This window comes from Anomaloglossus baeobatrachus, chromosome 4 (assembly GCF_048569485.1).
Source record: "Anomaloglossus baeobatrachus isolate aAnoBae1 chromosome 4, aAnoBae1.hap1, whole genome shotgun sequence".
NCBI classification, from domain to species: domain Eukaryota; kingdom Metazoa; phylum Chordata; class Amphibia; order Anura; family Aromobatidae; genus Anomaloglossus; species Anomaloglossus baeobatrachus.
The window spans coordinates 31491640-31502904 of NC_134356.1; the positions used below are offsets into that span (position 1 = coordinate 31491640).

The following is an 11265-nucleotide window of genomic DNA, read 5'->3' on the forward strand; positions in this document are numbered from 1 at the left end:
TTCCGGCCGGTTCTCTGGGTTTTTCCTGAGAACCGCGCCGAGGGTGCCTGCTCGTCGGCCGCATGTAAAAATCTAGGCCCCGGCTTCAGTTGCGGCCTAGTTTCGTTTTCAGTTCCCCTGCCTGTCAGTCTTGCAGGGGAACAGTGCGGCGCCGCCCACCGGCCGTTCAGCAGAGGGGAGGACACTCCTCTCTGAGGAGATGTTTCCCTCCCCTGTATCTCCCCTTGGCCCTCCGGTTCCCGCTCTTGGGCTAAACCCCGCCCCCCCCCCTCCTCACTCCGGCGCCATTTTATCAGCGTTCACTCACTGATCGGTGCTGGCTGCTGCAACTTCTGCAAACACTGGGGGTCCGAGCTGTGGAATCCGGAGGGCACACAAAACCGGTCTGGTAAGCCACAACCTCTGGTTGTGGGCTTTATTATACACTCTCAGGGGGTCATTCTAAAGGAGTGTATTCTTTACTGCAGAGCCTCCACCTCAGCAGCATGTCTCTCACTAGGAGCAAGGCTGCAAGGCTGTACTCTATATGCACTGCATGTCAGCTCATTCTGCCTGAACCGAGCACATATCCACATTGTGATGCCTGCTCGAACATAGTGGTGCCTCAGCCTGGAGCCTCCTCAGGGGTCCCTCCGGCTGCTCCGGCCCCGGTGGCTGAACCCCCGGCTTGGGTAGCATCTTTTTCCAGTGCTATCTCCCAGTCTTTTGCCGACTCCATGGGACAGCTGTCCCGGACTCTGCTGACCATGCATCAGCCCCCTTCTCAGGGCGCCTCTGCTGCTCCGACTCGCTCTGCAGAGCTAACAGAGCATGTTTTAGGACCCCGTCCTCCTAAACGGAGACGCAGGGACTCTTCTCCTTCCTCGTCCCACGGCTCTGATTCACGAGCTGAAGTGCAGGGCGAGGAGGATACTTTTACTGTGGGCTCAGACGCTACCTCTATGTACCCCATTGATTTATCTGAGGGTCATGCGGATGTTAGTGACTTGATTGCATCCATTAACTCGGTACTGAACCTCAATCCACCAGTGTCAGAGGAACAAGCCTCTCTGGTAGAAAAACACCAGTTTACCTCACCTAAGAGAGCAAGGAGTATGTTTTTCTTTGTCGCTCCATTGGGAGACCCAGACAATTGGGGTGTATAGCTTCTGCCTCCGGAGGCCACACAAAGTATTACACTTAAAAGTGTAAAACCCTCCCCTTCTGCCTATACACCCCCCCGTGCATCACGGGCTCCTCAGTTTTTATGCTTTGTGCGAAGGAGGCACACATGCACGCAAGCTCCACAATTTAGTCAGCAGCAGCTGCTGACTATATCGGATGGAAGAAAAGAGGGCCCATAACAGGGCCCCCGGCATGCTCCCTTCTCACCCCACTCTGGTCGGCGGTGCTGTTAAGGTTGAGGTACCCATTGTGGGTACATAGGCAGGAGCCACATGCTGTTTTCCTTCCCCATCCCTTAGGGGCTCTGGGTGAAGTGGGATCCTAATCGGTCTCCAGGCACTGGGACCGTGCTCCCTCCGCAGCCCCTGGGGGAATCTGCTTGGACAGGAGCCGGGTATCGTCAGGGACAGGCCTGCTACTCTGAGGTACTCTGTGTCCCCTTGGGGACGGCGCATAGAGCGCCTGTGTTATACACGCTGCAGCAGCTGCTGGGTGTGTTAGTGCGCCGGGACTACCGCGCTGGCTGCGCTTGTTTGCCGGCCGCGCTTGTAACTTTACTCCCCGGCTTTTGCGGCCTAGTACCGCATATTCCCGCCCCCGGGCCTGCCAGTCAGGGGAAGGGCGGGACGCTGCACTGGACGTCAGCGCTGAGGGCTGGAGCATACTTTGTATCCTCCTCCCCCCTCACTGAGCACCGTGGGGCACCAGATTCCCGCACTTTCTAAAGGCACGCCCACGGCCCCCTCCTCCCCACAGAACGCTGGCAGCCATTCCTGTCAGCACTTCTGACGCTGGAGAGGAGAGACAACACAGCTTTGGGAGGCCCAGGCAGGGAATCTGGTGGTCACACAACCGCTGCGGGCGGTCGGTAAGCCGCACCTGTTACTAGGTGCTGGCCCCCCTGGGTGCCGAAGTGTATATTTATATGCTTATAATCTATACATTTACTTTGTACGGCCGCACTGCTTGTCATTAAACAATCCAAGGGAAAGGACTCATCCTTACCCCAGTCCAAACCAAACAGACCTCAACAACGGAAGGTACAATCGAGGTTTCGGTCCTTTCGGCCCGCGGGCAGGTCTCAATTCTCCTCGTCCATCAGGCCACAGATGGGTCAGAGGAACTCCGATTCATGGCGGTCTAAGTCACGTCCTAAGAAGAACGCCGGAGGGACCGCTCCCAAAGCGGCCTCCTCATGACTTTCGGCCTCCTCAAACCGCATCCTCGGTCGGTGGCAGGCTCTCCCGCTTTTGCGACGCCTGGTTGCCACATGTCCAAGACCGATGGGTGCGAGACATTTTGTCTCACGGTTACAGGATAGAGTTCAGCTCTCGTCCTCTGACTCGTTTCTTCAGAGCATCTCCTCCCCCCGAGCGAGCCGATGCTCTCCTTCAGGCGGTGAGCACTCTGAAGGCAGAAGGAGTGGTGATCCCTGTTCCACTTCAGCAACGGGGCCACGGTTTTTACTCCAACTTGTTTGTGGTGCCAAAAAAGGACGGATCTTTCCGTCCCGTTCTGGACCTAAAACTGCTCAACAGACACGTGAAAACCAGGCGGTTCCGGATGGAATCTCTCCGCTCCGTCATCGCCTCAATGTCCCAAGGAGACTTCCTAGCATCAATCGACATCAGGGATGCTTATCTCCACGTGCCGATTGCACCAGAACATCAGCGCTTCCTGCGTTTCGCCATCGGGGACGAACACCTTCAGTTCGTGGCACTGCCTTTCGGCCTGGCGACAGCCCCACGGGTCTTCACCAAGGTCATGGCAACAGTGGTAGCGGTCCTACACTCTCAGGGACACTCGGTGATCCCTTACTTAGATGATCTGCTTGTCAAGGCCCCCTCTCAGGTGGCATGCCAACACAGCCTGAATATTGCTCTGGAGACTCTCCAGAGATTCGGGTGGATCATCAATTTCCCAAAGTCAAAACTGACACCGGCCCAATCACTGACATATCTCGGCATGGAGTTTCATACTCTCTCAGCGATAGTGAAGCTTCCGCTGGACAAACAGCGTTCACTACAGACAGGGGTGCAATCTCTCCTTCGAGTCCAGTCGCACCCCTTGAGGCGCCTCATGCACTTCCTAGGGAAGATGGTGGCAGCAATGGAGGCAGTTCCTTTTGCGCAGTTTCATCTGCGTCCACTTCAATGGGACATTCTCCGCAAATGGGACAGGAGGTCGACGTCCCTAGACAGGAACGTCTCCCTTTCTCGGGCAGCCAAGGCCTTCCTTCAGTGGTGGCTTCTTCCCACTTCGTTGTCGAAGGGGAAATCCTTCCTGCCCCTATCCTGGGCGGTGGTCACGACGGACGCGAGTCTGTCAGGGTGGGGAGCGGTCTTTCTCCACCACAGGGCTCAGGGTACCTGGACTCAGCCAGAGTCCTCCCTTCAGATCAATGTTCTGGAGATAAGGGCAGTGTATCTAGCCCTAAAGGCGTTCCAGCCGTGGCTGGAAGGCATGCAGATCCGAATTCAGTCGGACAACGCCACAGCGGTGGCATACATCAACCACCAAGGCGGCACACGCAGTCGGCAAGCCTTCCAGGAAGTCCGGCGGATTCTGCTGTGGGTGGAAGCCACAGCCTCCACCATCTCCGCAGTTCACATCCCGGGCGTAGAAAACTGGGAAGCAGACTTTCTCAGCCGCCAGGGCATGGACGCAGGGGAATGGTCTCTTCACCCGGACGTGTTTCAAGAGATCTGTTGCCGCTGGGAGAAGCCGGACGTCGACCTAATGGCGTCCCGGCACAACAACAAGGTCCCGGCATTCATTGCACGTTCTCAAGATCACAGAGCTCTGGCGGCAGACGCATTAGTTCAGGATTGGTCGCAGTTTCAACTGCCTTATGTATTTCCTCCTCTGGCACTGCTGCCCAGAGTGTTACGCAAGATCAGGTCCGACTGCCGCCGCGCCATCCTCGTCGCTCCAGACTGGCCGAGGAGGTCGTGGTACCCGGATCTGTGGCATCTCACGGTGGGCCAACCGTGGGCACTGCCAGACCGACCAGACTTGCTGTCTCAAGGGCCTTTTTTCCATCTGAATTCTGCGGCCCTCAACCTGACTGTGTGGCCATTGAGTCCTGGATCCTAGCGTTCTCAGGGTTATCTCAAGAGGTCATTGCCACTATGAGACAGGCCAGGAAACCAACGTCCGCCAAGATCTACCACAGGACGTGGAGGATCTTCTTATCCTGGTGCTCTGATCAGGGTTTTACTCCCTGGCCATTTGCCTTGCCCACTTTTCTGTCCTTCCTTCAATCCGGAATGGAAAAAGGTTTATCTCTCGGCTCCCTTAAGGGACAAGTCTCAGCGCTCTCTGTATTTTTTCAAAAGCGCCTAGCCAGGCTTCCACAGGTACGCACGTTCCTGCAGGGGGTTTGCCACATAGTCCCTCCTTACAAGCGTCCGCTAGAACCCTGGGATCTGAACAGGGTGCTAACGGCTCTTCAGAAACCACCTTTCGAGCCAATGAGGGATATTTCTCTTTCACGCCTTTCGCAGAAAGTGGTCTTCCTAGTGGCAGTCACATCGCTTCGGAGAGTGTCTGAGCTAGCCGCGCTGTCATGCAAAGCCCCCTTCTTGGTGTTTCACCAGGACAAGGTGGTTCTGCGTCCGGTTCCGGAATTTCTCCCTAAGGTGGTATCCCCTTTTCATCTCAATCAGGATATCTCCTTACCTTCTTTTTGTCCTCATCCTGTTCACCAATGTGAAAAGGATTTGCACTTGTTAGATCTGGTGAGAGCACTCAGACTCTACATTTCTCGTACGGCGCCTCTGCGCCGCTCGGATGCGCTCTTTGTCCTTGTCGCTGGCCAGCGTAAAGGGTCGCAGGCTTCCAAGTCAACCTTGGCTCGGTGGATCAAGGAACCAATTCTTGAAGCCTACCGATCTTCTGGGCTTCCGGTTCCTTCAGGGCTGAAGGCCCATTCTACCAGAGCCGTGGGTGCGTCCTGGGCTTTGCGACACCAGGCTACGGCTCAGCAGGTGTGTCAGGCGGCTACCTGGTCGAGTCTGCACACTTTCACGAAACACTATCAGGTGCATGCCTATGCTTCGGCAGATGCCAGCCTAGGTAGGCGAGTCCTTCAGGCGGCGGTTGCCCACCTGTAGGAAGGGGCCGTTTTACGGCTCTTTTACCGAGGTATTCTTTTACCCACCCAGGGACTGCTTTTGGACGTCCCAATTGTCTGGGTCTCCCAATGGAGCGACAAAGAAGAAGGGAATTTTGTTTACTTACCGTAAATTCCTTTTCTTCTAGCTCCAATTGGGAGACCCAGCACCCGCCCCTGTTCCCTTCGGGCTGTTGTTCTTTTGTGTACACATGTTGTTCATGTTGATTGGTTTTCAGTTCTCCGAACATCCTTCGGATTGAATTTACCTTAGACCAATTTATAAGTTTCCTCCTTCCTGCTTTTGCACCAAAACTGAGGAGCCCGTGATGCACGGGGGGGTGTATAGGCAGAAGGGGAGGGGTTTACACTTTTAAGTGTAATACTTTGTGTGGCCTCCGGAGGCAGAAGCTATACACCCCAATTGTCTGGGTCTCCCAATTGGAGCTAGAAGAAAAGGAATTTACGGTAAGTAAACAAAATTCCCTTCTTTAACCACTCCAGTTTTCAGGCCACTGTTACCAAGCCCAGGGCCTGTCCTGACAAACGCTTCCCAAAGCGTAGTTCTGATGACCGTTTTCCCTTTCCACCAGAAGTGGTCAAGGAGTGGGCTCACTCACCAAAGGTAGACCCTCCGGTGTCTAGAATCTCAGCCCGGACAGTCGTATCTGTGGCCGATGGCACCTCTCTTAAGGATCCCACTGACCGCCAGGTTGACCTTCTGGCCAAATCTGTATATGAGGCGGCAGGAGCCTCGTTCTCCCCGTCCTTTGCAGCAGTGTGGGCTCTTAAGGCAGTCTCTGCCTCTCTGGCGGAGATACATTCCCTCGCCAAGGACTCTATACCCGAGATGGTTGCCTTAACTTCCCAGGCTTCGGCTTTTTCATCCTATGCCATGTCTGCCATTCTGGAGGCTTCTCACCGCACGGCGGTGGCTTCCGCTAATTCCCTCGCGATCCGCAGGATCTTGTGGCTTTGAGAGTGGAAAGCAGACGCTTCTTCCAAGAAGTATCTTGCTGGGCTCCCCTTTGCTGGGTCCCGGCTGTTCGGTGAACAACTGGATGAAATTATTAAGGAAGCTACTGGCGGGAAGAGTACTTCCTTGCCACAAACTAAAACCAGGAAACCTGTCCAGGGCAGGAACCAGTTGAGGTTTCGTTCCTTTCGTTCCTCTAACTGGTCATCCTCTAAGCCCTCAGCTTCGTCCACTAACTCAGCCAAGGATCGAAAACCCAGCTGGCGCACGAAGCCGCGTCCTCAGAAGAATGGAGGAGCCGCTGCCACTAAGGCAGCCTCCTCTTGACTATCTGGCTGCACCAGCAACGTCCTTGGTCGGTGGCAGGCTCTCCCACTTTGGCGACGTGTGGTTTCAACACGTCTCCGATCAGTGGGTGCGGGATATCATCTCCCACGGCTACAGGATAGAATTTTCTTCCAGCCCGCCAAACAGATTTTTTATGTCCACTCCCCCCTGCTCCAAAGCCGCCGCCTTCTCACAGGCCGTGGAATCCTTGCAGGCCAACGGAGTAATTGTTCCGGTTCCCGCCCGGGAACGGTTCAGAGGTTTCTACTCAAACCTCTTCCTAGTCCCCAAGAAGGACGGTTCCTTCCGGCCCATCCTGGATCTCAAGCTTCTCAACAAGCATGTTCAGGTGCGGCACTTTCGCATGGAATCTCTGCGGTCGGTCATTGCCTCAATGACCCAAGGAGATTTTCTAGCATCCATCGACATCAGAGATACCTATCTGCATTTGCCAATTGCAGTTTCACACCAGCGTTGGCTACGCTTTGCAATCGGAGAGGAACATTTCCAATTCGTGGCTCTCCCCTTCGGGTTAGCCACGGCCCCGCGTGTTTTCACCAAGGTCATGGCAGCAGTGGTTGCGGTTCTGCATCTCCAGGGGTTGGCAGTAATCCCCTACCTGGACGACCTTCTAGTCAAGGCCTCATCCAGTGCAGACTGTCAGCGGAGTGTCTCGCTCACTCTCGCCACGCTTGTTCAATTCGGGTGGCTTGTCAATCTGCCCAAGTCCACTCTGACCCCGACCCAGGAACTTACGTACCTAGGGATGCAATTCGAGACTCTGCCGGCACTTGTGAAGCTGCCCTTAGTCAAACAGCAGTCCCTTCATCTGGCGGTGCGTTCTCTGTTGAAGCCCCGCCGTCATTCCATCAGGCACCTCATGCAGGTGCTGGGTCAGATGGTGGCGTCAATGGAAGCGGTTCCCTTTGCCCAGTTCCATCTGCGTCCTCTGCAGCTGGACATTCTCCGCTTTTGGGACAAGCGGACCTCTTCCTTGCACAGGCTAGTGGCTCTGTCGCCACAGACCAGGAGCTCTCTTCAGTGGTGGCTTCGGCCCCTCTCTCTGTCTCAGGGACGCTCCTTCCTGACTCCGTCCTGGGTGATCCTCACCACGGACGCCAGCCTCTCCGGCTGGGGAGCAGTATTTCTCCACCACCGAGCACAGGGCACTTGGACTCCGTCCGAATCAGCCCTCTCGATCAATGTGCTGGAAATCAGGGCTGTACTTCTAGCTCTCGTAGCCTTTCACCACCTGTTGGCGGGCAAGCACATTCGAGTCCAGTCGGACAACGCAACAGCTGTTGCCTACATCAATCACCAGGGCGGGACTCGCAGCCGCCTGGCGATGTTGGAGGTTCAACGCATCCTTCAGTGGACGGAGGACTCCAAGTCCACCATATCCGCAGTCCACATCCCAGGCGTAGAAAACTGGGAGGCCGATTATCTCAGCCGTCAAACCGTGGACAGCGGCGAGTGGGCCCTGCATCCGGCAGTGTTCCGGTCAATCTGCCGCAAGTGGGGCACTCCGGTAGTGGATCTAATGGCATCCCGGCACAACAACAAGGTCCCGGTTTACGTGGCTCGCTCCCACGATCCTCAGGCCTTCGCAGCGGACGCGCTGGTTCAAGATTGGTCCCAGTTCCGTCTGGCCTACGTGTTTCCCCCTCTAGCTCTCTTGCCCAGAGTCCTGCGCAAGATCAGAATGGAGGGCCGTCGGGTTATAATCATTGCTCCAGACTGGCCCAGGCGAGCTTGGTACCCAGACCTGCTCCGTCTGTCCGTAGAAATGCCGTGGCATCTCCCGGACCGCCCAGACCTTCTCTCTCAAGGTCCGTTTTTCCGCCAGAATTCTGCGGCTCTCAGATTGACGGCGTGGCTCTTGAGTCCTGGATCCTGACGGCTTCAGGCATTCCTTCTGAGGTCATCTCCACTATGACTCAGGCTCGGAAGTCTTCCTCGGCCAGGATTTACCACAGGACTTGGAGGATTTTCCTGTCCTGGTGTCGCTCTTCCGGCCATGCTCCTTGGCCGTTCTCTTTGCCGACCATCCTGTCCTTTCTACAGTCCGGTCTGCAGCTAGGACTATCCCTCAATTCCCTCAAGGGACAGGTCTCGGCTCTGTCGGTATTGTTCCAGCGGCGTATCGCCCGACTGGCTCAGGTGCGCACCTTCATACAGGGCGCATCTCACATCATTCCTCCTTACCGGCGGCCTTTGGATCCCTGGGATCTTAATCTGGTCCTCACGGCCTTACAGAAACCCCCCTTTGAGCCTCTTAGGGAGGTTCCTTTGTTTCGACTTTCACAGAAAGTGGTCTTTCTGGTGGCCATAACTTCTCTCAGGAGAGTCTCTGATTTGGCTGCGCTCTCTTCGGAGTCACCTTTTTTGGTTTTTCACCAAGACAAGGTGGTTCTTCGTCCGACTCCGGACCTTCTCCCTAAGGTGGTGTCTCCTTTCCACCTTAACCAGGACATTTCATTGCCTTCTCTTTGTCCGGCCCCTGTGCATCGCTTTGAGAAAGCGTTGCATACTTTGGATTTGGTGCGGGCGCTCCGAATCTATGTGTCTCGCACCGCCGCTCTTAGGCGGTGCACCTCTCTTTTTGTGCTAACCACGGGTCAGCGCAAGGGTCTCTCGGCTTCTAAACCGACCCTAGCTTGTTGGATTAGGTCGGCCATCTCCGATGCCTACCAATGTTCTCAGGTGCCCCCACCGCCAGGGATTAAGGCGCACTCGACCAGAGCTGTCGGTGCCTCCTGGGCTTTCAGGCACCAGGCTACGGCTCAGCAGGTTTGTCAGGCTGCCACTTGGTCTAGTCTGCACACCTTTTCGAAGCACTACCAAGTGCATGCTCATGCTTCGGCAGATGCGAGCTTGGGCAGACGCATCCTTCAGGCGGCTGTCGCCCATTTGTGAAGTTAGGTTTTGCCTACTTCTCAGTTCTGTTTATTTCCCACCCATGGACTGCTTTGAGACGTCCCATGGTCTGGGTCTCCCATAAGGAACGATAAAGAAAAAGAGAATTTTGTTTACTTACCGTAAATTCTTTTTCTTATAGTTCCGACATGGGAGACCCAGCACCCTCCCTGTTGCCTGTTGGCAGTTCTTGTTCCGTGTGTTTCACCGGCTGTTGTTGTAGACAGAGGTTCCGGTTTTTCCGGGTTTTACTCTATCTCTACTTATGGGTGGATGTCCTCCTTCAGCTTTTGCACTAAACTGGTTAGATTTGTCATCCAGGGGGTGTATATGCTCGGAGGGAGGAGCTACACTTTTAGTGTAGTACTTTGTGTGTCCTCCGGAGGCAGAAGCTATACACCCATGGTCTGGGTCTCCCATGTCGGAACTATAAGAAAAAGAATTTACGGTAAGTAAACAAAATTCTCTTTTTTTTTTTTTACAGCTTCAAGGGTGGGGGGGGGGTTAGGCTGTGCCATAACTATTACCATCTATTGTTACAGCACCATTGAGTTGATTAGTTTTGTGTTTTTTACACTTTGGGGTTTTTTTTGTTGTTTTTTTTTTGAGGCTTTGCCATTATTATTTATTTTTAGAGCAATGATGATTCCATGGTGCTGTACACGAGGAAGAGTTACATACAAAATCATAAATAAATACTAAGATCTTCAGCTGCTGCAGAGCCTCAGTGTATACACCGGGACATCCGCTTTGCTCTAGGCCTGATGTGATTTCTTACTTCCAGCTGATCTGTATTCTGTTTTATTTCCCAGCAAGAAGAATTATCCAGCCAGGTGCTGACACTGGATCTCACTATGTTTGAAGATGACGACGATGAGGAGGATGACTCTGAGCCGAGGCCATAAGATCCGAGGCTCCGATCCTGTGCGGCCAGTTTTCTGTTACACTACAGCTGCACATTTCTAGATATTGAGGGTTAGGAATGAATTGTTTTCTCCCGTTACTTAGTGTTTAGTTATAAGGAATATTTCCGTTTTATTTTTTTAACTCTGTTGATGCATTGAAAAATGTATTTCTCTTGTGCAAAATTAATTATTCAAGCAAATAATATGTTATCTTTTTTTTGTCATGAATGAGTTCTCTAAAGTGGAAAAATATATGCATAGTTTGACGTTATGAGTGCTGTTCTTTGTTTTGGTTCCTGCTCTTAATAGTTATTTCCACGAAATGACACCATAAAGGGTTTCAGAGCTCTAAATCTTTCGCTTCCCGTAATAAAATGTTTATAATCTCCGGCGTCCACCAGAGGGCGGTGTACTGTGTCAGGGAAGATACTGCAGATATCTCACCGCGCTGCCACCAATTTGTAACGGACAGACCTCTGCTGCCCCCAATCATCCGGACGATATGCACTTGATGGACGAGGCAACGGCGGCTTTCGCTACTACGTTGGTTATTGGGCACTTTCACAGTAAATGTATAGTATATATACATATGATTCCGACGCATGGAGTGTATACTGTATTTACTTCAGTACATGTCACTGCCAAGCTCCATAATAACCCAACAAAATTAGCTGCCACCAACAATCACTTTACAGGCCATTACAGGTAGCATATGGCTTCAGGAGGTGGTTTATAGAGAAAGAGGAACAAAGCTATCACATTTTAAATCTTTAATATGAAAAGTTGGCAGTGATTATAGAAAGATATTACAAATAGGACCAAATAATACAGTATGTACAATTACATAAAATAAATGGGAAAAA

General features: G+C 53.3%; 1 protein-coding gene across 2 annotated transcripts in view; it reads left to right on the forward strand.

Annotated features, from left to right (window-relative positions):
* SMC1B (structural maintenance of chromosomes 1B) overlaps positions 1 to 10654 on the forward strand; it is a 293721-nt gene extending 283067 nt beyond the window's left edge. For both annotated transcript variants that reach the window (XM_075344204.1, XM_075344205.1), the window contains one exon: positions 10310 to 10654. In XM_075344204.1, coding sequence (XP_075200319.1) covers positions 10310 to 10402 — 93 coding nt within the window. In that variant the 3' untranslated portion in view covers positions 10403 to 10654. The remainder of the gene's footprint in view (positions 1 to 10309) is intronic.
* The last annotated feature ends 611 nt before the right edge of the window (positions 10655 to 11265 follow it).